The sequence below is a fragment of the Lodderomyces elongisporus genome, chromosome 2 (genome assembly GCF_030384665.1).
Source record: "Lodderomyces elongisporus chromosome 2, complete sequence".
Lineage (NCBI taxonomy): Eukaryota > Fungi > Ascomycota > Pichiomycetes > Serinales > Debaryomycetaceae > Lodderomyces > Lodderomyces elongisporus.
Genome location: NC_083674.1, coordinates 1,591,769 through 1,618,418, shown reverse-complemented (window position 1 = coordinate 1,618,418; position 26,650 = coordinate 1,591,769). Strand labels below are relative to the sequence as shown.

The following is a 26,650-nucleotide window of genomic DNA, read 5'->3' as shown; positions in this document are numbered from 1 at the left end:
CAGCTGTTGCGATGAGAAATGCTTATAAAATTTGGTGGAAAATGCGGATTAAAGACAAGATAAGAAATATAGAACTGGTTGGTATAAACCGTTCAAAAATGGTGTGGCTCGCTTTTGGAATTGTTTTTTTTTTAAAAAAAAGGGCGCGCAGCACTTCTATGATCTGAATACCTTTCTCTCTCTCTCTATTTTTTTTTTGTTTTTGGTTTCCTGTGCTTCTTTATTTCTCTTACTTTTAATTATTTTTAATTATTTTTTTTTTGGGTTTCAGACAAGCCGCTGCGTATTGGTGAAGAGACAGCCCTAAATTTATATCGCAACCTCTCAACACCAGAAAGTTTTCAACTGAACAACTTCATCTCATAATTTGCATAACGTTAATTTCTGAAAGAGCATGGTATGTTTCGGATTTATCAAGAACGAAGAAGAAAAGAAATAAAGAAAAGAAATAAAGAAAAGAAATAAAGAAATAAAGAAATAAAGAAATAAAGAAATAAAGAAATAAAGAGACAAACCATTTAATTGTTTATGTACTAACTTTCTTTCCTTTAAGGCTGACGAATTAGAAAAGTACCCACCAAACATTCAGAAACTATTTCAACCAAAACCGCCATTCCCCTATGTTGACCCCTTAGATTATCCTCCTGAAAAACGTAGGACACAGCCGATTACTCCCATCTCCCAGTGGAAAAATGCCATCTCTAAATATGTTAAAGATCTGCCGAAATTAGAGGCACGACGAAGTAAGAATAAGCACAAAAACCTGAACCTGATCCTGAACCTGAACCTGAACTTAAAATTCTCGAAACACCTTGCAAATGCCCAGGCAGCCAAGATCAAAAAGCAATCACAAAAAGAATCGTTCGCTCGTCAACTCCGTGACTGGAACGATCCAGAATTGTTTGAAAAACACGAAAGAGAAGTAATGAAAGACCCTTACCGTACAGTATTCATAGCACGACTAGATTATTCACTTACTGAACTTGACGTAACGCAGCATTTCCAAAAATACGGCATTATTGAATCTATCAAAATCATACGTGACCGAGAAGGAAAGAGTCGTGGGTATGGCTTTATAGTGTTTGAGAATGAGGCAGATGCCAACACTTGTGTCAACAAAACAAGCAGGCTAGGTGTGAAATTAGGCAATAGAACAGCATTGGTTGATATTGAAAGGAGCAGGATTTTGCGGAATTGGAAGCCAAGAAGATTAGGTGGTGGTGAAGGTGGAAGGAATCATGTCAAAGAAGGGAGAGTTGCTTCTGCGGCGGCTACAGGCAGACGAGTTAATATTGCCAACAATCCTCACAATCAGCAACAACTATACAAAACCCTGATTGAACTGAGTCGAGGCAGTGGAGGTAACAATTTATATGAAAGTGGTTATGGCTATCAAGATGGTTTTAGCTCATATACATCTCATAATTCGAACGCTCAATGGTCCAGCTCGAGCCATGCTTCGGGTTATTTAAACCCTGGAGAACACCAGCAATCTACTTCAATATATTCGTCGTACCAGCCTTCTTCAGCCAGTGTGCCTCATCCTCGTGCGCATATTCCTCCAACAACCAGCGTCTTTGTTGATGGGGGTGCTTCTTCCTCTTTACCAACAACATCCACCACTGTTTCTAGATCTGTTGCTGCTACAAATGCTAGTCCTGGGGCTAGTGTTAGTGCCTCTATTCGAGACAAATATGCAAAATATTCTTCAACTGCTGGTGCCAATAACCAACCATCTACAGCAGATAAGTATGCAAAATATACTTCGATCGGTGGTGGTAGCAATAATTCTTCTAGTCAGCAATCTGCATCTCGATCCATAAGAAGCATCAGACGGAACTAACAAGTTTATTTCCTATTTAGCTATAAACACGTTTATAAATCTGTGTAAACACACCAGACTCTGTTTCTAACGAAAGAAAGTATATAGCTTTATAGCTGAATTGTAAAAAAAAAAATAAAAAAAAAAATAAGCCAGGACTTTTTTCCCAAAGTATTGTGTGTTCCTGTATGTCAGTTTGGCAGCAAAACAGCAAAAAAAAAAAAAAACAGAAAAAAAGAAAGAGAGAAAGAGAGAGTAAAAAAGGAATATGAGAATGTACGGCAAAACAAAACGAGACTTCTATTTGAATTTCATAGGAATTTTGTCTGGTTGTGGAAAACTATAAAGTTCCAGATCTTCGTTGATAATACAAAAAGATACATATCGGCAAATAAGATTAGTGATTAGTAAAATCAAAAGATCCCAATTCATACCCAAAAGATATCTTCATAAACCCTCATTTTCTTTCGCTAACAATTACATCGTTCACCATGCCTGATGAAAGTCCAAATAAACGCAAAATTGAGTTAGAAGATGAGCAAGACTCCTTGTCATTTGACAACAAATTGAAGAGGACCAAACTGATTGGGCATGAAGACTTGAAAACAACCGTTGTTGAAGAAATGAGGAAACTTTTTGAAAGCCGCATTGTGCAATTGGAGGAGCGAGTTAAAGTTCTTGAGGATATTTTAGAATTTAACAGAGATGATGATGATGATGATGATGATGAGAAGAAGAAAAAGGAAGATGAGAAAGAAGATGGCCACCTAGGTAAAGATAATGTGCAACTACAAGACGCTGAAACAAAACAAGAACCAAAGGTGACTGATAAAAGTCTAGGCAATAACGCGCCTGAACTACCACCCCGGGCAAAAACTACATTTGGCGGATCAACTTTCCAATTCAAACCAAACGCAACAACTGCTGCTGCGACAACCACTGCCAACGAAGAGACAAAGACTAGAAATATTAATGAAAAAGAAAGAGAAAAAGAAAAAGAGAGTGAGAAAGAGAATGAGAATGAGAAAGAGAGAGAGTCTAAAGAGAATAACAAATACAAAGAATCGCGGAGCGTGCCTGTGAGTTCGAGACCTGTTTTTGGAGCAACTACCTCGTTCGGAAACATGGCTAAGTTTTCGCCAAACAACTCGGACTCTACGACCTCATCAACAACGGGTTCAACGTTGACAAGTAAAACCACAAACCCGAAATCACCAGCATCCAAACCAGCGTTTGGGTTTGGATCAGGATCAACTTTCGGTAATAAATCACGATTTGGTAATGCATTTCAAGAATCGTTAAAACTGAAATCCTTTCTTGATGCCGACTCCACTGAAGCAACATTGGAATCCAAAAACGATACCAAGTCTGAAAACGCCCCATCGCTGAGTGGAAGTGGTTCTGTCGATAACAAACCTGAATCTCAAACTTCAACCACTACAAAGCAATTTCAACAAGTCGACCTCAATCCCGTTGAGCAAACCACTGGTGAAGAAGATGAAAAGTCCCTATTCACATCAAACGCTAAACTTTTTGAACTTGAGTTATCTAAGATCAGCGAGGGATGGAGAGAAAGAGGTGTTGGACCTTTGCATTTGAACCAATCAAAGAGAGATGCAAAACAAGTACGAATAGTGATGAGATCACAAGGCTTATTACGTGTTATTTTGAACTATCGGATAGTTAAGAATACTGAAGTTATGCGCGGTCTTGAAGCAAGTCTAGCCCCAGGAAAATATTTGCGATTAAACTCATTAAACTCTGAAGGGAAACCAATACAGTACCTCGTCAAGTTTGCCAATGAGAAATTGAGAGACGAATTGGTGAGCAAAATTGATGAATTGAAAACTGAGATGTAAGTTTGTCTGGGAAATAGTATATTTTCATAACGAATAAAGTTTAGTTTTAATGCTACAGGATAGACGTGTGAAGTAAAAGTATACAAATATACAAATAGATATACGGTTATACGGAAATATATATATATATATATATATATATGTATATATATCTAATTTTCTCTTTTTTCGTGTGTTGTATTCTTTGATTTCACCTATGTACTTACTAATCTGTTTCTGTTTTTGTTTTTGTTTTTGTAAATGCTATACTGACCACTGTGGATCCATCAACCCCTCCAAATGAGAAATTTGGATACTTGATCTTGTCCCAAACTTTTAAGTCTGTATCCTGCGTAACTAAAGTGACCAATTCTTGTTCCGTAAAATTGCATGAAGTAATAAGAAGCACAGAATCGGTTTTCATCATTTTCACAACTTGCTGAGCATATACGCACATTCCTCTTTTGTTGTTGAACTCGACAAGTGGATCCTGATTTAATGCAATGGCGTCTAGTGTTCCCTTATCCAAAAGAATGTCAAATTTTTGCGATTCTAGAAACAGTTCCGTTGGAGAAAGCAAATCAACTTGATCAAAAGCGAAATTTCGATTCTCCTTATACTTTGTTGCTGCTATATCTTTGGCAAAGGTAATTGAATCGGGTGAATAATCAATCCCGTGAAATTTAAACAGCTGTTTCTCTGGCTGTTCAAGCTCTTCCTGAAGGTCTTCGTGTAGTTGGAAAAGTAAATGTCCATTACCGGTGCCAATATCGAGAAACGAAAGTTCTGATTTGGGACTCAAAGAAGCATCAGGTAGGCTCTCTTCGTTGATATGTTTGATAATGAATTCAATCATCTTTGCCTCTGCATCCGAATCGTCAAACCAACACTCACCAGTGTCTTCTTCGTTATCTTTGAAATTCTGTTGTTCTTTTTTGTAAAACTCATTCCAACTGGAAATGTGGGACGTTAGTACATATAACTAGGTTAATTAGAAAACAAAGACCATTCTATAATTATTAAAAGTTTAATATTAAAAAATGAAATGAAATTAAATGCAAAAATTAAAAATAAATAGGTGCATATATATATATATATATATATAAATTTATATATATAAATATATATGTACATATCGATATGCGTATAAATATATGTGTGTGTGTAAATATCATACATACTATTCTTGGGTACCTAGTTTAGATGAGTTGAGTTGAATTTGGTCGGCCATTCTGTTTGTCACAAATGTTTGAGAGTAAAATGTATATATATATATATAGATATATGAATTGGTAAGGAAACTAATATTTAAAGTGAATAATTATGAAATGATGAGATGTACAGAGCAGTCATCACCACGACGTACCTAAGTGCTTGAATTTCTTGAACCGAAAAAAAATAATATACATCTACACACACACACACACATATATATATATATATGTAAAATATATGAAAGAAATTTGGCTACGGCAGAAAACACGAGGCTTTCCATGATCGCGTCTCAATTCCGCGTTTTCATTTTTTTTTCTTCTTCTTTTCGTCTTTTCCTACTCGATCTGAATTCAAAAACAAGAAAGTACAGATACACACTTTAAGAAGCATCCTTCTAGCAATTTAAGCATGGACGAAATTGAAACCAAAAGTGAAATTAAACCACCAGTGACGGATTCGAAAGCGGAAAACTTGTTAACTGCTGAAATTGCTTCTGACTCTGCTCCCGTTGGTGAAACTGAATTAGGTACAGGTGCACCTGTCGAAGAGTCGCTTATTGACGAACTGACAGAGAAGAAATATCGAATATGGAAGAAGAATGCGCCATTTCTTTATGATTACTTGTCAACAAATTCCCTTCTTTGGCCATCCCTCACGATTCAATTCTTCCCTGATATCACTCATAAATCGTCGGTAATTAATTATGAACAAAATGAGAACCCAAATGACGAAAAAAATGATGAAACTTCAGAGTCTGATGTGATCTTACAACGTCTATTACATGGAACATTCACTATGGGCCAATCTCCAGTAGATTCCATTTCAATCCTTCAAGTTCCTACATACACCAACCTCAATAAGAAAATTGTCATTAACAAACTTGATTACAATCAAGAGAAGGAGGAGTTTGAGCTCAACTTAAGTCAGTCCTCTTCATCAAATATGAAACCCAAAGTCTTGCAAAAAATTAACCAGTACGGAGACGTCAACAAACTCAAGTACATGCCACAAAAACCAAACGTCATTGCGAGTGCCAACAATTATGGTGACTTGATCATATTTGAACGTACGCGACACAAAAGTTTTCAAAAACTGATTGTTGATGATACCCAGGTAAATAAGGTGCAAATACGATTGGTTAATGATCAAGTACCGACTGAGCAAAAAGTAGAGATTTACGCAATGGACTGGAACAAGAACATGGAAGGTTTACTTGTGTCGGCAAATATGAATGGAATCATTAACTTGCATGATGTCACCAAATATAATAAGCTGAGCAACTCTCTTAAACAGGAACGATATTGGCAGCACGGTAGTGGTGTCAATGATATTGAGTGGGTCCCCACGCATGATTCATTATTTGGAGTTACCGATGAAGCGGGAAATTTGAGTATTTACGATACAAGAGAACTGCTGCAGAAACCAAAAATACAGGCCTCGTTTGGTACTAGTCTTAATTCTATTTCTATTAATCCAAATTTTCCATCGATAATAGCTGTTGGTGATTCAAAGGGGGTGATTCATATAAGAAATCTTCAAAATTTGAACGAACCATTGTATGAGTTAAAAGATGTGCATCAAGGTGCAATAACACAGTTGAAATGGCACCCGAAATTTGCCCAAGTGCTTGCTTCTTCTTCTACTGATAGCCTGGTGAAGATCCACGATTTGTCAATTTTAGAAAATGGAAAAGGTTTAGATACAAGTGTTGAACTGAATGTTGATACCAACCACAAAAGGTCAGCAACAATATTTCAGCATTTGGGTCACATGCTTGGTGTGAATGATTTTGATTGGTCATTTGCAGATGATTGGATGATTGCTAGTGTGGCTGATGATAACTCTCTACATATTTGGAAGCCACCTTTGCAAGTAGTTGAATCTGTAAATCCTTAACCCCAGTCAAAATATAGGTTGTAATATATTGAAGATCGCCAAAGTAATGATCAGGAGAAATGAAAAAATGAAAAAATGAAAAATTGAAAATTGAAAAGAAGAACACAACTCTTTTAAAGGATCAGAGTTCAATAGAATTTGTGGAAACACACCTCCTTCCACTTCTTCCTTTCTTTCTTCCTTCCTTGCTTCCTTCCTTCCTTCCTTCCTTCCTTTCTTCCTTTCTTCCTTTCTTTCTTTCTTTCTGTGACTCCTGCTCACTTTCTAACTCTCTACAAAACTCTACAAATCATAATCTAAATGTCACTTAACATGTATTCTTTATATTTTATCTCCTAACACACATCGCTTACAGTCTGTCTCATTTTTGTCGCTTTTCCGAGACAAAAAAAATTCAAACTTGTATCATTTTCCCAAATACATTTACTTGTTTTTGGCAAAAACTTTTTCGATTTCTTTCAAAGCTTCTTGCAAGTACTTGTCTTGGAATTTAGGGTCTTCAATTTCCTTGTTAACTTTCTCGATAACGGACTTGGCCAATTGTTCTTGCTCGAGTTGTCTTTGTTGGTTCTCGAATCTGACCCATGAGTCCAAAACATTCTTGGCTTCAGAGGCAACTTCCAATTTTTGTTTCAAGACAAAAGCATCTGCTTCGAGCTTAGCAGTCTCCTTGGACAATGCAAACAATCCCTTTGTTTGCTCAACAACGTCTTTCATTTCCCCTACTGAGTTGATTCTTCCTTCAACAGCTTCGATGTGCTTGTTTCTTGCACCGTTCAAAAGATCGTTGACCTTTTTAATCTCACCATCTGCCCACTCGGTGTACAAAGGAGCAATGAATTTAACACACAATGCTGTGAAAATGGAGAATGTGGCGACCAAAATAGTTTCATCGTGAATGATGATCAATCCGTTGGACAACCCGTAGACGGCTGCTGCTGCTGAAGTGGCCAAGACACCGGTTTTTGTAATGAAGTTGTTACCTGGTAAAGCATCAACAATTGATTGAGCCTTTTGTTTTGGTTCCACTGGGGTAGAGAGGAATCTCAATCCGATTCTAAAGATTCAATTGTTAGTAAAACTATCTTTTGGAGAATGATGATGATGATGATGATGATGATGACGATGATGAAGAAGATGAAGATGAGCCAACCAGATGCAATCGGTCACCTTTTCCCAGTTTCTTGTCTTCCTTTCACCTCCCTCATCTACATCAGATTGTTGGAATTAGAATCGGATCCGAAATAATATTTGATTGGACAAAACATACGGTGCTGGGCGAATGGCCATACCCACTGAAGGGCGAGCTGCTCTCAAAGCAATTCTGTTGATCATTGACATTTCTCTGAATTCTCTGAATAGATTATTGACGACTATCGAACAAACGTTAGCTCTAGTAAACCTTCTTTTATATCAAAGTCTTTCTCTCTCTCTCTCTTTCTAAAACTTTTTCAGAGCCAGAACTTTTGACGTTCGTTTTGGGTACTAGATTGGTGCGATTAAAATTAAAATGTTAATATGTGCACTACCTCAAAACTTATAGTGTAAAGAGATTCCCTACTTAACGTTTCTCGGTTTACTGAGAAATCGGTTTACTTAGCTTGAGAGTTAAGTTAGCAAAAGCGAGAAGAGAGACAAAAGCAGCGCTTGCACCAAAAAACATTTGATTGGACTATCGTAGACTTCCTAATTAGGTAATTTATAATGTAAAAAAGTAAAAAGATACTAAGATTGATGATTATAATGGTGTTGATGATGGTGAGGGAAACGAAGGACAAAAAAAAAAAAATCTGAGAGTTTAAAAAGATATACGATATTGATTAATTTATTCACAAGATGCTTTCTTGAATTATTCTATTTAGTGCCCGATTTGTGCGTATCTCTGCTTTATGTAAATAGCTTTTTAAATCATTTTTCATTTCAGCTGTGCAAGATTGTGTGCTGTTTATCATATGCTGCTCTGATGAAGGTGTAGGAGTTGAATTTCCCAGTTCTTTTGGGGCTGTTTCAATATTAGCCATCAAGGTGGAGTCTTTAGTTTCCAATTCTGCATCCTCTTGTTGCAAAGAATTATTCTTTAAATATTCTGTATCTAAGCTTGAGCCTGTATTCTTCGTTTCATTGACAATAGTGTTTGCATGAGTTGTTTCACTCGACTGAAAACTACTATTACCATCTCTAACATTACTACTACTCTCGCCAGCAAGAGGCTTTGCCACAGAAGCTTGTGTTTTTTCAACACTTGAACTTTTTCTACCAGATCGACTCTTGCGTAGTGCTGCTAATCTAGCTTTTCTATCTATCTCTTCTATCATTGTACTTGTTTGTGTTCCTTTAACAAGTGTTTATCACCCACGTCACGTCTTCTCCAGTTCGTTGTGGCCCATCTCTTTACTGAATTGTGGAGTTTATTATTTTCCTTTCATCATCAAAAATGCTTTGCTTCGCGCGCTAAAAAGAGAAAGGAAACGAAAAAAAATATATATAAAGGAAAAAAAAAAAAAAAAAATTAAGGATGAAGAAAAAACATAATAAAACGGAGTATGATAAACACGGAGATAGCAAGATTCAAATTGTGTTGCAAATTTCCTATCCTACAATATATTTTGTTTCCATCCCGACTTCAGTGTTTTTCCCTGTTCCCCTCATCCACCACCACCACCACCACTACTACTATTACTACTTCTTATCAGACAAACAACAAGATCAATGTCATTTTTGAATAGTTTAACAGCATTTCTCGACTCCGAAGATAGTATTAACGAAGGTATATAAGACCGCAGCCATGACTAAAATATATAACGTCGTATACTAATCATTAGTTAAAGATTACCCCGATTATGAGAATATAGGGAATAGTAGTAAATCCAATCAGACTAAATCAAAAAGGAAAATCTCAACGTCTAATGGTACCTTCTTTCTCAACACTGGCAATACATTGCAGGACCAGCAATTGCAATATTGCGAGGGAATTAACCATTTACCAGCTCCGTCTGCACGTTCAATTGCGGCTCCAATAGCCTCGACGGCTCTGGTGACCCCGGTATCAAAAGTGAGGCAGCCTCTTTTGGACAAGACAAATTTGAGTTCATTCCGATACAACGAAGATTCAATCGACAAGCAAAAACCTCTTTGGCGAAAACCGAAACAATTTTCAAACACTAGACAAGTTTTTAATAAGAGCAAGGTCAAACCGTATAGCGAAGAAATAGATAAACTGGGAGACCAAGCACTTGTCAAAAGAGTAGACTCTGATAAACTGGACTATAATAAGCGTCTCGAGGATGTCATTTATACCATCCTGAGTTCACCATCGAGGGAATTGACTCTTGACAACGCTCATGCAAAAGCACATTCAAATACTCCAATCTATTTACATCCACATACCCAAAGTCCTAAAAACAAATTTACCTTTACATCCACTCGCGAAGCGGCTAATGATTTTAATTATCTGTTTACCAAAGATTCAAGCCCTTCTTGTGTGCCAAATAGATTAGACACTAGTATTTTACCTTCTCGTGAGCGCCAGGTTTTCCCATTTGTGAAATTTAACGCCATGCAATCAAAATGTTTTCAATGCGTTTATGGTACTTCTTTCAATTGCGTTTTGAGCTCCCCTACTGGTTCAGGTAAAACTGTAATTTTTGAGCTTGCCATATTACGAGAAATGATTAGTTTACACGATCAAGGGTGTACTAATGGTGATGATGCCAAAGCTTTATACCTCGCTCCTACTAAGGCACTTTGTAGCGAACGACAAGCTGACTGGTCCAAAAAGTTTGCTCCTTTAGGATTAACTGTAGGGATGTTGACTGGGGACACGTCTTATAAAGAAACTGATCACGTTCGCAAATCCAAAATTATTATATCAACTCCGGAAAAATGGGATATAATTACGAGGAAATGGAGAGATTATAAGAAGCTATTTGGGTTAGTGAAGTTGCTTTTGGTAGATGAAGTACACATCCTAAAAGAAACAAGGGGTTCTACATTAGAAGTGGTAATCACGCGCATGAAACGAATTTGTGAGGGCATGAGAATCTTGGCAATCTCAGCGACTGTTGCAAATGCCTACGATATTTCCAAATGGATTGGACTAGGCGGAAATGATGATTCAACCGCGTGTGGTGAGTTCGATCAATTGACTCGACTAGCTAACACGGCTGTGACGTTTAATTTTGGAGAAGAATATCGTGCAGTCAAATTGGAGCAGTTTGTGTGTGGATTCAAACCTCAAAGCGAAAATGATTTTTCGTTTGATGTTCTCCTTAACTCCAAGCTCAATGAAATAATCAATAAATATTCAAGGAATAAGCCAGTGCTCATATTCTGCCCTACAAGAAACAGTTGTCAACAAACTGCCAAGTACTTGAAAGAAAATCTTAATATCAAACTTTCATATAGTAACGAACTAAAACTCAAAGACCGTGATCTTCAGGCCTGTGTTAATAAATTTGGGATAGGCTATCATCATGCAGGACTTGCACTAGCTGATCGCAACCAAGTTGAAACGTCGTTTCTCAATGGCAGAATCAAAATCTTGTGCTGTACATCTACTCTTGCAGTAGGAATCAATTTTCCTGCATACTTGGTTATAATCAAGGGCACTAGATGTTGGTCGGAAAATAGATTTAAAGAGTATCAAGAAACAGATATTTTACAAATGATTGGTAGAGCAGGTAGACCTCAATTTGAGAACAAAGGTGTTGCTGTCGTTATGACAAATGCCAAGTTGAAGCAAAAATATGAGAAGGTGATCAATGGAACGGAAAAAGTTGAGAGCAGTTTGCACCTATCATTTCCTGAAAATTTAGTGTCAGAGATTGCAATTGGAAATGTACGCAGTTTAAAAGACGCTTTAAACTGGATAAAGACTACTTATTTCTATGTCAGATTCTTAGCAAACCCAAACTACTATCACACCATTCCTCAACCAAGTATGAGTGCAGAGGAGAATTTGCTAGCATTCTGCAGAACAAACGCCCAATCTTTGGTTTGTGAAAAATTAATCACAGATGAATACAAATGCACACCTTATGGATTTTCAATGACCATGCACTACATCAGTTTTGAAACCATGAAACTGTTAATAAAGGCTCGCAGTCAGTTATCTATTTCAGAACTATTAGACTTAGTATCTCAATCGAAAGAGTTTGCAGATATCAAATTGAAGCATCAAGAAAAAAGATTGTACAGGGAAATCAACAATTCACCTATACTTCGTTATCAATCAAATTCAACAAATATGACCCACCATGACAAGGTTAAGCTTCTTATTCAGTTTGAACTAGGGGGTTTAGATTTCCCCAACTACAATGGTGCGATGAAACTACATGCAAGTTTTTTGGGCGATAAATTCTTTGTTTTCAAACATATTTTGCGCATCATGACTGCGACTTTGGATGTGTTTGTTGAAAGGAAAGACGCTGTTTCTTTGCGGAGTCTGAGTTATTTGCTGCGTTGTCTTCACGGTAAATGTTGGGAGGGTTCGCCTAACGAGCTTCGACAGCTTGAAGGTGTTGGTTCTGTTGCGGTGAAGAAATTTGTCAATCACAATATTTTAAGTTTGAAAGATGCAAAATGTTTGAGCAGCTCGCAAATTGAATATTTTTTGAGCCTCAAAACTGGAGCTGGAAACAGGATCAAGAAATCGATCATGTTGATTCCGTCCATTTATTTGCAGGTCGAATTATTAAAACTGTGCCTTGCACCGTCACGTACGGCGATTGATTGCACGTTCTTAATTACATTTGAAGTGCACTCAATGTCAAGTAGCTGGCGAAATCAGATGATGTATGCACAGATTATAAGCGAGATTGGAGGTACACTATTGGATTTCCGAAGGATTCCAGTTCAAAAATTAATGGGGCCCCGAAAGTTTGAGCTTAGCCTGCGAATTGAAAAGTTGTCTCATGCATTCAATTGTCAGGTTTCTATAGACTCTGTTGCCAGTGCTCAAGTTAGTCAATCTCTCAAAATTGAGCCACCCATGGACATCTTAAAAGGATTCATTGAAGTTATTGACGATTTTGAGTTTAGCCCACTGCTGCTGCTTCTGCCGCTGCTGCTGCCGCTGCCACTGCAGTTGGTGGTAGAAGAAGTAAATGAAAACGAAAGTGGTAGTAAAGACAGAATAGGATATACAATGGGTTTGAATAAATCTGTAGCGTCGAATGATTTGAAATTGGATAAAGATTGCCGAAATAGAGATGACTTTAGTGAAAAACAAGCAAATGCAAGGAAAGACGGCTACTATGGATCAACCTTGAGAGTATTGAGGTCGAATGGGAACTATGAGTGTAATCATAGTTGTAAGAACAAATTAAGGTGTCGACATATATGTTGTAAAGAAGGTATTCCACCCAATTGCTTCAAACATAAGAAAACGGAAATTGTTCCCATGAAACAGGCACCTAGTACTAATAGTTGCGAAATGTTTGAAACTGCTTACAAAGAACACATAAAAAAGGAAGATGGGTTATGTCGAAATTCTGATGATCTTTATCTGAATTTAAAATCCAACCGGGCCGCGAATAATCTTCTGGGTGTACTTAAAACCAATGACATGATGCATCCCATATTTTCTGGAAAGAAGGAGAATGAGCCACTTATACTCGGATCTAGTTTTTTCTTGAGTAGCTCTCCCAATGAAGCATTAGTTGATGCTCCAAATGAAGCAACGAGTAGTAAACAAACGCAAACAAATGTTGTTCGCAAAAAATCTGAAACAAAAAAGAGATCTATATTTGATTTAAGTTCCACTCCAGACTTGGAACCAACATCTCCAGCCTTTCAAAAGACTATTTTTAGCCCGCAAAAGAGGGCGCGACATTTCCTGTTTGAAGTCGGAGATGACCACTCAGAATCTCACAAGAGTACGATAATTAGAAATATAACATCATTTAATGATAATGGTGGAGACAAGAATAAAGAAGATTCTCAATACAAATCTTTCATTGGGAGCTCCGTCAAAAACGACAAAATTGAAAAAATTGAAAAAATTGACAAAATTGACAAAATTGAATCTAGTCAGAGATCAAAGAGTTTGCTGTTTGCGGACTTTGAAACAGTTGAAGGCGTGACGAGTAAATAATTTGAAAATCACCGCAAGACTAATCATATACCATTAGAAGTGGAATCAGATTCCGCATATTTGAATCTTTAATCTCAAAAACATATAAATTTGCTGAATACCTGTATAAGCAGTGATCTTGAACTAGCCAGCTAAATAGAAAAATTGGAGAAATAAAATTAGATCCCAAAAAAATTAATGGAAATGAGACTGAAATTAATAAAAAAGAAAATAAAGAACAAGAACAAGAACAAGAACAAGAACAAGAACAAGAACAAGAACAAGAAAAAAGGCATCTTGATGAACATCCTCTAACCATCTTTCTTCAAAAATTAGTCCTATTCAAACACCAAAATATTTCAGAGCCACATCAACAATAAATTCCTCGCTAATAGACATATGACCGTCTTCTATTGTCAAAAACTCTACTGCATTTTTTCCATGTAATTTTTTCAACCCAATGTAATCATTGACATAAAGCTCTGTCTTGTCAAAGGGTATAGTCTGTTCCAATATTGGGTCGGTATCACAAAACATGGCACTTTCTTTTGGTACCACCGTTGTATCCTTTGTGAAAGTTACCAAGATCAACTTATTCAAGCTTGCCAAATTTTCAATATAGGATGCATTTTTTTCATTCCTTTCATTGTTGATATCCGCCAAGTAATGTGAGTGCTCTAAGTATTTGTCAATATTATAAGGATCTCTAAAATATTGTGCCGGAAGAATTGTCTTTTGTACATTTTCATACCAAACCTGTCTCTTTAATAATTCATTGCGTCTTTTGCATAACCAATCTCTATCATTTTTGCACAAGGGCATTTCCATTACACCCATATGAGGGCTTCCAAAAGTGACCAAATTGTGGATCTTGATTTGTGGGCACCTTTCAACCAAGCCTCGTAGCAAGACCCCGCCCTGAGAAAACCCAATAGCATCAACCGAGTCTGCTTGAGAAAGTTGCGGAATTCCCAGAAGTTGGCGGCACACTTGATCAACTTGATTGTTTGCATCTCCGAAAAATGAATTTTGTTCATCTTTATTAGGGTCTTCGTTAATGTAGATTGAATGTAAAAAGATCCCGGGATATAAACGATCAACTATATCGTAAACGTTGTGAATCCCTGTGCTATTGTAGTTGTCACCCAAACCATGCCATAGTATTATAGGTCTGTATACGGTTGTCGTTGTAGATTCCACATCTGATATCACCGCTGAAAACGTTGTATCAATGGACTTGTAGTTATTTATTGGTGCCAAGGGACTTTCTACCACATTACTTGGTATTAGCTGTAATATAAAACTTGGGATACTAAATAAACTAGCAATCTGCATTTTGCATTCAAACAAATTTATGCTAGTTAAACTGGCTGGATAAAAGACAAGGATAAAGAGAAAGAAGTAGAGAAAGAGAGAAGAAGATTTTGCTGAAATTGGATATAATTTCGAATCAGATATCCATCACACCGCCGTACTTACACAACATATAAAGAGACACACCTTACAATCACAATCACAATCACAATCCACCTTCAATTTCTCACTCTATAATATTATCATGATCCCTCCAACAAACGCACCTAAAAAGCGCGCGCGTGCACTCGCACGCGCACCAAAAAAAAAAACAACAAAATAAGCGGGGAAATATTTTCTACTATGGACATAACTGTGGCGTGTAACCTAATATAGATATCAAAGAAGAAAAAATAAATTAATTTAAAAGTTGAGAAACAGATAAAATGTAAAAAAAAAATAAAAAAAGATTAAAAAAATAAAAAAATGGGTTTTAGTGCCCTCCGTGAGGATCGAACTCACGACCTCCTGATGGCTCACATTGCGGACAATTATGAGACAGACGTTCTAACCAACTGAACTAGGAAGGCTAAACGTTAGAGGTGTAAAACAGCTAGATCTTTATGTGTTGGCAAAACAAAAAAAAAAAGAAACCAAAAGAAAAAAAAATTTTAAAACCAAATTAGCATAATTATCAGTTATTGGTTTTTTGTTAAAGAGTAGTTTATTCCACGTTACCTACACTATGTTATTCAAGTAAAACATGTCATCATATTATTTCTCTTTTTCAATCAGAGTTTATATATGTATATTTTGGTAGGGAACCGAATCAATCAAAAACAGTTATTACAAGTGTCATATATGTGAGCTTTGTTCATTTACTTATTTAATTTCTAGTTTTTTTGGCACCATTTTAAGTCAAATGTCAGATCCATTAAAACAACATATTACAAAGCTAAAAAGAAATGAAAGGAAAAGCAGGAAAATTAAATAAAACAAAAGAATCAAAAGTTATCAAAGAGTGACAGATTGTACAGCACAATAGCTTAACATAAAAAATGCTTGTTAGCAAACTACGTTAGAATCTGTTTTTTAAAAAAAATCGATTATATTAATCGATTGTCAATTTACACCTAAAAAAAAATATATGCTTATCATAATTTGTTTCTTTAATTTACGCACTCTTCAATATTTTCAATTCTGGAGTTATTCATATAGCATCCTTTAGTTTATTAGTGAGTCTGATAATCTCCAATTGAGTCTGTACCATATCCTCAGGAACCACATTTGGCAGATCAGTCTTGAAAACCAATGAGTCATCGTCAATGCTCCAACTGAACCCTTTGACGTAAATATTACTGATTATATCCTCAATTTTATTATTTTCATTGTTCAAAGCAAATAGCAGTCCTAAATTAGATAGTGGTATTCTATTAAAACCACTAATTTGGTTTGCTTGTTTCAATACCAAGCCAATTAGCAACAGTCTCACTTTATAAACAACTTCAACATTCTGATGTAAACTCCACAGTTCATAATCTAAAATTTCGTTTAAATTCTGGAACATATCCTGGATGCAAAGGTTTTGAGGTGCTGCAGAAATGGCTTCACAGAATGATACAACTAATTTCAATTTCTCCTTATATGTTCCCTCATAAATCACTGCACCAATATTTGACAGCTTCTCCATATATTCTTCATTACTTTTTTCAAAAGGATATGAGTTGGATGGATTGTTCACTGAGTTCACTGAGTTTACCGAGTTTACCGAAATTATTGAGTTTAGTGAGTTTGCTTGATTTATTGAGTTTTTTTTTGAGTTATCCAACAGTGGGATATTAAGGACACTAGAGTGTCTACTCCCCGGTTGCGATGCTTGCTCTTCGATATCCCTTGACAACTCTGCAGACATGGTTCTTATGAGAAAAGTAATTTCAGACTTGAACACCGGAGAAGTGTTAAAGAGTTCAATAACGGAATTCATACTAGCAATGTGATTTAGGATGTAAAGATAGGATATTTCCTGCCTTTCTTCGAGATTGATAATTGAATCCTCGGGAATCTTTGTGTCCAACCCATCGATTGCTCCATTGATATTCAAGTTTGGAAATGCAAATAGCACTTTGAAATAGAGGGCGGCTTGCTTTGTATAAGAGTCGTTGAAACCTCTATTGTCCTTAAAGGAAAGTGAAACCAAGTTGAAAGCAGTATATCGGTAAAAATCAATAAGATCAACAAGGTTTATCGGTGAAGCATTTGCTAAAAGCCCAAGTGGAAATTCTGGGTCGTATTCAGTAAGTATTCGAGCAAATAATGCAGGGCGATTCAAAATGTACAAGCACTTGCTGAAATGAGCCAAAACTGATAGTTTATTATCTCCGGTTGGAATGATATAGCGAAAATTATCCAAGAGCAAACCAAGTATTTCATCCTCTACCTTTGTTTTTTGTTCTATATGGGTTTCATTTTTATTTCGAGTTTGCTCATTTTTATTTTGTTGAACTTCCACTGTAACATTCTTTACCAAAAGAATCTCGATTATCCTTTCCACTACCTTCTTGAATCTTTCTCCAAAGGTGGTGAGGTTTGCCTCACTCAAGTAAACACTAAGCAAAGAACCGATCTCCAGTAATACTTTGTGACATCTGATTTGGCATAAAGCTGCTTGATGGTATGTGACGTTTCTTTCCATGCATAGTTTTACAAATGTCTTTTTCAATTGTGAAAAAGTTGCAGTGATTTTGTATAAACACTCAATCCATAGTAACTGATGTGTGTTTACTGCTGATGAGGCTAGTTGACTTTTGATATTGTTCAAGAAGGATTCGTATGCGGTTACCTTCGTGGCGAACTTTTCAAATGAAGAAACTTTCCACTCAGTGATTTGGCGTGGTGTAATGGACTCTATAATGTCATTTACACTCTGAGTTATTGCATTACCTACTGATGAGCTACTATCGCTAGACATATCAATGTTTATATTAGTGTAAGTGAAAGAAAAAAAGCTGAGTCTTATATGCGGGAGTAGTAGTGAGAGTAGTGGTGGTAATGGTGGTAACGGTGGTGGTGGTAGTCGGTACAAACCTACTTAAAACTAGAATTATTACTATTGCTTTCTTGATCAACTATTGTCTCTTTGTGTGTGTGTGTGTGTGTGTGTGTGTCTGTGTTTGTGTCTGTGTTTGTGAGTGAGTGGTAGCGAGTACCAGATCTTTAGCACTTTAGCGATGATAAGAAGAATGCTTTTCAGAACTGTATTTATATCAAAGTCTACCCTATGTATTTGCTCAATAATAATAAAATTTTAGAGTCAATATAATACCAATGATGATTTTAGCTTAAATTTACTCTACTTTACTCTAATTCTACTTTGACTAGCGTCTTTAAATACATATATACACACAAACACCCAGACACATACACAGACAGATAGGAAAAGGAAAAGAAAAAGAAAAAGAAAAAAAAATATAAACAAAAGCTTAGGAGAAGCTTTAGCATGTTTCAGCTTATTGTTGGAAAGGGCATTTGGACATGGCACCTAGAGACAATTTCCAAATAGTGCGGTTCATTCTCTGGTGTTATGTATCCATGTCTGATTAAGAAATCAATAATTATTAGAGCACAGTTGGGTTTGAACTTGTTATTCTTGATTGCTGTTATGACTTGTTTCCACGACATTAACTGGAAATCTTCGGCTTCGCCATCTTGTGGCTGGATCAAGTGTGCGTCTTCTTCTTTGAAGGTCAAGTCGTATATAAATTCTACTTCTGGTTGAACTCTGCCATCTGTAGGTTGGTACATGTATGATACGACGCCGGCATTTTGCAAGTTGTCTTGTACAAATTCTTGTTTTAGGCCTGCTTCTTCAAAGCATTCCTTGAATACTGTTTCCTTAATGCCGCGTCCTGCTTCCAATCCTCCAGCCACGGTATTGTCCAACATTCCTGGATATGTTGGTTTAGTCATTGATCTTTTGGGTACCCAAAACTTCAATTCGCCGGTAGATGATAGGTGAGGTGGGATGTATCCATTGATATGAACACCGTAGCTCACAACGCCAATGAGGACGGAGAAAGCTCTTTCGACGTAAAAGTAAGGTATTGATGTTGGATTATATACAATGTATAGTTCGTTTCTCCATCCTTTATCGAGCAATTCTTCTAGCTCCGAAATCAGTGTTCTCCAACGTTGGGCTACATTGGCAAATAACTTTGTCCGTTTCTCAAGAGTGTCATACTGACTGGCAATTTGAATTGTTTTTTTCTCTTGAGAAAGATCAATCACAAACTCTTGTTGGTGTTGAAGTTGAAGTTGTTCTGATTTGAAATACTCGGCAATGTGTGGAGCTATATAGCCTAATGCAACAGTGCCCGTGTGGTCGAGCAACGTATAGAATTGCAGAGGACCTTGGAATGAGTCAACTGTTTTGATAATGGAAAGCAAACTAGACATGTGTTTTTGCGCTAAACCTTGTAAGTCTTGTAGTAAATAAAACTTGTATGTAAGTAATTCTTTCTTTCTTTTTCTTTTTTTTCTTTTTTTTTTTTCTTTTCTTTTTTTGTAATATGAGATTCGACGATATTATCTGCAAAATATGAGTTGCACGAGTCTGTACCGATAAGATGAATATGACCAAAATCGTATTTCCATTTTTTATGTACATATATATATATATATATATATATATATATTTTGCTTGACTTGTTTTTTTCTTTCGTTTATTCTGAATAAACATCACGTGACCGAGATAGAAAAATATGCACTTAAAGAGTTTGGTGAGAATAAATGGAAAAAGGTTGAAGAGAATATTAAAGTTAGGTTATAATGATAATGTTTTGTTCTTTTATTTTCTTCTTCTTCTTGTTCATTTAATGATTAGTGTTAACATTATTATCTAATTCTATTGTTAAATCAGTTTGTGAATACAAAGAAAGTGTGCCTATGAGGTGGTGGTATAGAAGATCATTGATTTCGTTATAACAGATGATTTTTCAAGAGTAAAAATTGTTTTTTTATTCTTTATTTTTTTACAAAGAGGCTAAACTACCATCGAGTTGTTTGACTATTGTGGTCGATAGCATTGGGTGGATAGACTAGACATGATTTTTGATGAAGAAGAAAAAGGAAAAAAAGAATAATCAAAAAGGAAAAAAAAACCAGAAAGAAAAGAAAATTGTTGGAAGAAGGTTTAGTTATTAGACTTTCTCTCTCTCGTTCGCCCCACAATGATTAAATTGGTGGATGCGCTAAGAGATTGATTGATGGGGTAAAAGTAAAAGGCAATAGTGACAATAGCTATTTGGTGTTCTTTGTTGTAGCTTTTTCTTTTTTAAGCACTTGTATAATTGTTAATTTGTTACTTTGTTACTTTGTAATTTTGCAAGATTCATCCAATTTCTGTTACTATCGCCGTGTCTGAGTACGTCGTTTCTTTTTTCTTTTCTTATTTTTATACATACATGTATATTCTGTTATTGAGTTTTTCTTTGTTTAACCCAACTGCTTCCTCTTCTTCTTCTTCTTCTTCTTCTTCATTTTTGTTTGGTATCTTTTTTTCGGAGTGATTTTCGTTTTCGTTTTCGTTTTGTTTAGTATTTATTTACTTGCTTTCGGAGTAATTACGTAATAGGTATTTTCCCCAGAAAAAAAAAAAAATGGGAACAAAAATGAAAATGGAGGTTAACTTCCATTGAGCAGAAGTACGCAAAGTAAATTAGTGGAATCTGGAGAAACTAAACCAAGATGATGAAGAAATGGCTACAGAATAAGAACTGAGGAGGGGAAGGAAGAAGAAGGGGGGGGGAGTTAGAGTAGAGTATATTGAGTATACTTGCGTGACAGTGTCTGTGGTGAATAATCAGAGAAGAAGACCGTTGGCTTTCCTTTGTTTCTTTTGCTGTTTTTTTTTTTTTTTACTCTTCTGTGCCAACGGGAAAATTTTCGGGGTTCAAATTTTTTATTGTTGTTACAATTATTTTCTTTTTGTGTCATTCGCTGTCATTAACCTTTTTGTAGGGCATATACACCCTCATCACTCTCGCCTTCCTTTCTCGAAGCCTCTGCATCTACTACTTTTCTTTTTCTTGCAAAGAGAAGAAAGAGAAAGGGAAGTAATTACCTATACATTCACCATAGGACCATCTATCCATACGGCAAATAGGCATTTTCTATTGAAAAAGAAGTAAAAAAAAATATTGAAACAATAAATAAGGAAAACCAGAAGTTGATGAGTACTAATTAGAGTTGCAGTTATTGCCGTGATTCCTATCTAGTATACTCCACAGCTTGCATACTATAATCATGAACTGTGGTGGTGGTGGTGATGATGATGATGACAATGGTGGTTGCACTGTGTTTCATTTCATGTCACTCACTGTTGATACACACACATATACACACACTGTTGATACACTTTATGTCTTGCACAAAGAGTCAGTATCTGGATCACACATTCTTTATGCTACTTGAGCTTTCTTCTTTCCCCGCTCTTTGTTTTTTTTTAGTCTTTTCTATATTTAGTTTACAAGGCAGTTGTATTCATTGAAGTCTAGTCTCCAGACTTGTATAAGCACCTTCAATAGGCATATAAGCACACCGGAGAATAGCAGAGATATGAATGTTGTTGAAAAGATGAATCTACTGTTATAGACGAGACATGTGTATATATACTATAATCACAGCATCATCTAACTAGACATGTATATATGTATGTATATACTTACTTGGTATAGTATAGTATAGTAAGAAAAAGTTCCTCAATTCTCTTTTTGCTTCTTTGGCGAAATCTGGGGTTATGGCGTTATCAAAAGGTACAGTAGAAGCGAGTCACCCACAGACAGAGACACAGACACAGACACAGTTTCTAACACAAAATAAAAAATGAAAGGGAAAAGGCGCGCGGTAAAAATCTCAACTTCTTTTTTTATTTTTTTTATTTTTTTTATTTTTATTTTTTTATTTTTTTATTTTCTTAGTTGTTAAATCCCACACTCAGATACTGCATACGGATAAGCTTGTACAGCTAACAGCTACTATTTTTAAGACTACCAGCAATTACTACTACTACTACTACTACTACGGAAATGCCAAATACAGTTGATATTACAATACCAACACATACGCTTCTTTTCTTTCCTCCCTCCCCCCCACCCCATTTTTCAGATCTAGACTTTAGCTCTCTCTCCCCTCCTCCTCCTCCTCCTCCCAAAACATAGAAATATAATTATTTCTCATAAAAAAGAAATACAACTAAAACAACTCGACATATACACAGAAACATACAGAAACTTTTATAGGACTGAAATCAATATAAATATCACTACTTCTGTCATCCCCTTTCCTCTTTCTTCAAAGCTTTTTCTTTTTTCTTTTTTCGTTTTTCTCTTTTCCTTTTTTTCTTTCTTCAATACAAAACATAACTCCCCTATATCAATCTACTCCTATTACAGATTTTCGAATTAAAAAAAATTCACATTTACAACTTTAACTTTAAACCAAAACTAAAACTAAAACTAAAACTAACACTTTGCAGATATTTAACCAAATATAAGCCAATTGACAATGAGTGAAAACGGTATTCAAAATGGTGTAGCACACCTCAACATCTACGACAATAAAGAATCAACAAACTCTTCAGCAGTAAGCTTGAAGCACGACGACTACATTGACAACCCCTTTAGCGGTAAAAAAGACCAGTTTGACCAAGTGTTGGACGTCCTCGACTCAACCGGCTTTATCCCTGAATCCCTCTTGGAATCCGAAGCCAAATGGTTTTACGAATCATTACAAATTGACGATGTGTTCTTTGCAAGACTGACACCAGAAGAAATTGCTGGCCACATACACGCATTGTACTCGTGTAAAGTACAGGCTTTTGCAAACTCTGGCGAACAACCATTGATCTCTTACAAAAGAGAAGCTGAGGACCACGCAGTATTCTTTGACACCGTTGACGCCCAAGACTACCAAAGAAACCCCTTTGAAGAAAGAATCGATGACAAGTACATTGACCCATCAGATGCCAAATCAACCGCAAAAAGCTACCGTACAGAATTCTTTTGTGCTCCACTAAACTACAAAACAGACCCCATACTCAATGGCGTCTACTCACAAAACAAAAACCTTGGTGAACAATATGTCCGCTTGTACTTTGTCTACAAAAACGAATACAATTTGGAACAAGTCTCTGCCAATGAAACAGATATCAACAAGATTGGCGACAAGACATTTTTGAAAATTGCTTCTCCACATACCAAATCCATTTACAATAGTATACAAAAGGAAGTACTCAAGTCTACTGGTCCTATTATCAAACATTTCCCAATTGAAAATAGCGAAGAGTACAGAGTCATTATTGGTTTTAGACAAAAGACAGCACCCAGATACAACTCGGCATTGAGCGATTTGGCCAATTACTACAAACTACAAACAACAAGAAAATACGTTGAACAGTTTGCCAATGGCGTTACAATCATCTCAATGTATGTGACTTCAAAACTGAGAAAGTCCTCGGTGGACTTGTCCATCTACCAAGTTATTAAGGAGGCATCCCTCTTGTACTGTATCCCACACAATTTCTTCCATGACAGATTTATCCAAGGAGACTTGTCCTTGCAAGAATCCATTTACGCACAATCAGGTGTCATTTTTGTCACCCACTTTTTGAATAGATTGGGACCAGAATACAGCAAATTGGCTTCCTTACTAGACCCATCAAAGTCAGCAGAACACGCTGCAGTTTTAAACAGCTTGAAAAGAAGATTAAGATCAGAAACTTATACTCAAGACTTTATCAAGGAGGTTTTCAACACCAGAAGTGAGATTGTTCGTAAATTGTACCGCCAATTTGCTGACGTGCACTATATCAGATCATCTATGGAAAAGACATTGTCATACCAAAGATTATCCCAAATCACCCCTGTTGGCACTGAAGAAGAGTTTGAAAACTTGTTGAGCAGAGAATGCTCGCAAAATGAACACCACGCTATTGTCTTGCGTGCATTGTACAAGTTCAACAAGTCGATTTTGAAAACAAACTTTTACACACCTACCAAGGTTGCCTTGTCTTTTAGATTGGACCCTTCATTCTTGCCAGAGTCTGAATACCCTGACCGCCCATTTGGTATGTTTTTTGTTGTTGGTTCTGATTTCAGAGGCTTTCACATTAGATTCAGAGACATTGCACGTGGTGGTATCAGAATTGTTAGATCAAGATCGCTCGATGCATACAATGTTAATGCTCGTAACTTGTTTGATGAAAACTACAACTTGGCAAATACTCAGCAACGTAAGAACAAGGATATTCCAGAAGGTGGTTCAAAAGGTGTTATTTTGCTCGACTCGGGTGCCGCTCAAGAACGTCCACAAGCAAGCTTTGAAAAATATATTGATGCACTCATTGATTTGCTCTTGAAACAACACATTCCTGGCGTCAAGGATAATTACGTTGACTTGTACAACAAGCCGGAGATTTTGTTTTTGGGTCCCGATGAAGGTACTGCTGGATATGTTGATTGGGCCACATTGCACGCCAGAGAAAGAGGTGCGCCATGGTGGAAATCATTCTTGACCGGTAAATCACCCGAGATTGGTGGTATTCCACACGATGAATATGGTATGACCACATTATCAGTTCGTGCGTATGTCAATAAGATTTATGAGAAGTTGGACATTGATGATTCAAAGATTCGTAAGTTCCAAACCGGTGGTCCAGATGGTGACTTGGGTTCGAATGAAATTTTGTTATCAAGAAAGGAAAATTATGTTGGTATTGTTGATGGTTCAGGTGTCATTTGCGATCCATTGGGACTCGATAAGGAGGAATTGCTCAGATTGGCTAAGGAAAGAAGGATGATTGAACATTACGATAGATCCAAATTGTCTGAACAAGGTTATATTGTTTTGGTTGACGATATGGATGTCACTTTACCAAATGGCCAAGTAGTCACTAGTGGTGTTGCGTTTAGAAACACATTCCACTTGAGATTAAGAGAACAGTATGGTGTAAATGGTGTTGACTTGTTTGTACCATGTGGTGGCAGACCAGCTGCTATTGACTCACCAAATGTGCAAGAGTTGATTGACGAAAAGACTGGCAAATCCATTGTTCCATATTTCGTTGAAGGTGCCAATTTGTTTATTACTCAACCAGCTAAATTGATTTTGGAAAAAGCAGGCACCATTATTTTCAAAGATGCTTCAACAAATAAAGGTGGTGTTACTTCATCATCATTGGAAGTACTTGCTGCCTTGGCATTTGACGACAAAGGGTTCTTGGAAAATATGTGTGTCAACTCGGAATCAGGCGCTAAACCAGAATTTTACACTCATTATGTTAAGGATGTACAAAACAAGATTGTCGCCAATGCCAATGCTGAATTCGAGGCATTGTGGAAGTTGAAGAAAGAAACTGGCACACCATTCACAATTCTCTCGGATCAGTTGTCACTTGCTATCAACAAATTGGGTGATGAATTGGCCAACTCTAGGGAGCTTTGGGATGACGATATCGAATTTAGGAATGCTGTTTTATTGGATGCATTGCCACCATTATTGTTGGAGAAGATTGGTATTGAAAATGTGCTTGCTCGTGTACCTCAAGCTTATTTGAAGGCAATCTTTGCTACACATTTGGCATCAAGCTTTGTTTACTCGAGAGGAATCGACTCGAATCCTGCTAAATTCTTGGAATTTATCAGTAATATTAGAAAAGAGTTTATCAAGAAAGGATTGTTGAAGTATTAAAGTAGAATCTAGTTAATAATTAAATGTTTAAATTTTAATATACAATTGACTAGTATAAAATTGTACATTGGATAACCATTGAGATGATAGCATTCGTGATGGGCACCTGTGTGCGTGGTCATAGTATTTATTGTAATAATAAGTTTTTGTAATGATGTTTCAAATGCGAAGCTCGAATTTTTCTTTAAGTAAACCCGTTCCATTTGCTTAAATCAGTAAACCATGGCATATCTTATTTGTTGATGACGTGGGAAATAAGAAAAAGGAACATAAAAGAAGAAAAAAAAAACTTCAACTAGTTTTTGATACATGAATAATTTTTTTTTCCAAAAAGTTTGTTTGGTTTTATAAAAATATCCAATTAATGTGTACCTTGTACATATATGAAAATTGGCCATTTCTCCAAAATTTTCCATACTCCATTTCAAAATTAAAATAAATCAAACGTAAATGTCTTTAGATAAATCTTTTACATTCCATATTTGATACTGAGCTTCCCAGTTTTGACTCATCACGAGTTTGTTTTCGTTGAATTTACCATTTTTCTTTTATTTTCCCAATTCTCCATTCTTCTCACCCTGGTGCTTTGCTTCATATTTCATTTGGGCAACAATAGAATCACGAGCTTGAACTTCTTCATTGAGCTTGGTACTTACATAGTCCCCAATAACGGCACAAGCCATAGTCGAGAATCCAATGTAGTAACGTACTTTGACTGGCAAAGACATCCATTTTTGATAAAGACCCATTTTACAACACTAGCTAACACTC

The 26,650-nt window shown here is 36.3% G+C and overlaps 11 protein-coding genes and 1 non-coding gene across 12 annotated transcripts; 5 read left to right on the top strand and 7 right to left on the bottom strand. All coding sequences in view use genetic code 12, as the record gives it.

Moving 5' to 3' along the window:
- Positions 1-98: 98 nt before the first annotated feature.
- On the top strand, positions 99-1,843 carry PVL30_001915 (uncharacterized protein; the record flags this gene model as incomplete). The annotated part of the gene is made up of 3 exons (XM_001527065.2): positions 99-101; positions 392-397; positions 554-1,843. 3 exons carry the CDS (start codon positions 99-101, stop codon positions 1,841-1,843), a joined length of 1,299 nt encoding a protein of 432 aa, XP_001527115.2.
- A 470-nt stretch (positions 1,844-2,313) lies between these two features.
- Positions 2,314-3,681, top strand: PVL30_001914 (uncharacterized protein; the record flags this gene model as incomplete). Its single annotated transcript, XM_001527063.2, has 1 exon — positions 2,314-3,681. One exon carries the CDS (start codon positions 2,314-2,316, stop codon positions 3,679-3,681), a length of 1,368 nt encoding a protein of 455 aa, XP_001527113.2.
- Positions 3,682-3,886: 205 nt separating this feature from the next.
- Positions 3,887-4,891, bottom strand: EFM4 (Protein-lysine N-methyltransferase efm4; the record flags this gene model as incomplete). The annotated part of the gene is made up of 2 exons (XM_001527061.2): positions 3,887-4,613; positions 4,842-4,891. The coding sequence occupies 2 exons, from the start codon at positions 4,889-4,891 to the stop codon at positions 3,887-3,889; spliced, it is 777 nt and encodes a 258-aa protein (XP_001527111.2).
- Positions 4,892-5,283: 392 nt separating this feature from the next.
- MSI1 (Chromatin assembly complex, subunit 3) lies at positions 5,284-6,771 on the top strand (the record flags this gene model as incomplete). Its single annotated transcript, XM_001527060.1, has 1 exon — positions 5,284-6,771. The coding sequence occupies one exon, from the start codon at positions 5,284-5,286 to the stop codon at positions 6,769-6,771; it is 1,488 nt and encodes a 495-aa protein (XP_001527110.2).
- A 423-nt stretch (positions 6,772-7,194) lies between these two features.
- On the bottom strand, positions 7,195-8,112 carry ATP4 (atp4 subunit B of the stator stalk of mitochondrial F1F0 ATP synthase; the record flags this gene model as incomplete). The annotated part of the gene is made up of 2 exons (XM_061119266.1): positions 7,195-7,828; positions 8,042-8,112. The coding sequence occupies 2 exons, from the start codon at positions 8,110-8,112 to the stop codon at positions 7,195-7,197; spliced, it is 705 nt and encodes a 234-aa protein (XP_060975249.1).
- Positions 8,113-8,600: 488 nt separating this feature from the next.
- On the bottom strand, positions 8,601-9,086 carry PVL30_001910 (uncharacterized protein; the record flags this gene model as incomplete). Its single annotated transcript, XM_001527059.2, has 1 exon — positions 8,601-9,086. One exon carries the CDS (start codon positions 9,084-9,086, stop codon positions 8,601-8,603), a length of 486 nt encoding a protein of 161 aa, XP_001527109.2.
- A 394-nt stretch (positions 9,087-9,480) lies between these two features.
- HFM1 (ATP-dependent DNA helicase MER3) lies at positions 9,481-13,864 on the top strand (the record flags this gene model as incomplete). Its single annotated transcript, XM_001527058.2, has 2 exons — positions 9,481-9,538; positions 9,594-13,864. The coding sequence occupies 2 exons, from the start codon at positions 9,481-9,483 to the stop codon at positions 13,862-13,864; spliced, it is 4,329 nt and encodes a 1,442-aa protein (XP_001527108.2).
- Positions 13,865-14,185: 321 nt separating this feature from the next.
- Positions 14,186-15,329, bottom strand: PVL30_001908 (uncharacterized protein; the record flags this gene model as incomplete). Its single annotated transcript, XM_061119265.1, is given in 3 exon segments — positions 14,186-15,133; positions 15,148-15,155; positions 15,323-15,329. 3 exon segments carry the CDS (start codon positions 15,327-15,329, stop codon positions 14,186-14,188), a joined length of 963 nt encoding a protein of 320 aa, XP_060975248.1.
- A 304-nt stretch (positions 15,330-15,633) lies between these two features.
- On the bottom strand, positions 15,634-15,726 carry PVL30_001907. Its single transcript has one exon. It is a non-coding gene; the product is annotated as a tRNA-Met (tRNA).
- Positions 15,727-16,346: 620 nt separating this feature from the next.
- On the bottom strand, positions 16,347-18,104 carry PVL30_001906 (uncharacterized protein; the record flags this gene model as incomplete). The annotated part of the gene is made up of 1 exon (XM_001527056.2): positions 16,347-18,104. One exon carries the CDS (start codon positions 18,102-18,104, stop codon positions 16,347-16,349), a length of 1,758 nt encoding a protein of 585 aa, XP_001527106.2.
- Positions 18,105-18,637: 533 nt separating this feature from the next.
- Positions 18,638-19,588, bottom strand: PVL30_001905 (uncharacterized protein; the record flags this gene model as incomplete). The annotated part of the gene is made up of 1 exon (XM_001527055.2): positions 18,638-19,588. One exon carries the CDS (start codon positions 19,586-19,588, stop codon positions 18,638-18,640), a length of 951 nt encoding a protein of 316 aa, XP_001527105.2.
- A 3,108-nt stretch (positions 19,589-22,696) lies between these two features.
- Positions 22,697-25,879, top strand: GDH2 (NAD-dependent glutamate dehydrogenase; the record flags this gene model as incomplete). The annotated part of the gene is made up of 1 exon (XM_001527054.2): positions 22,697-25,879. One exon carries the CDS (start codon positions 22,697-22,699, stop codon positions 25,877-25,879), a length of 3,183 nt encoding a protein of 1,060 aa, XP_001527104.2.
- Positions 25,880-26,650: the final 771 nt, after the last annotated feature.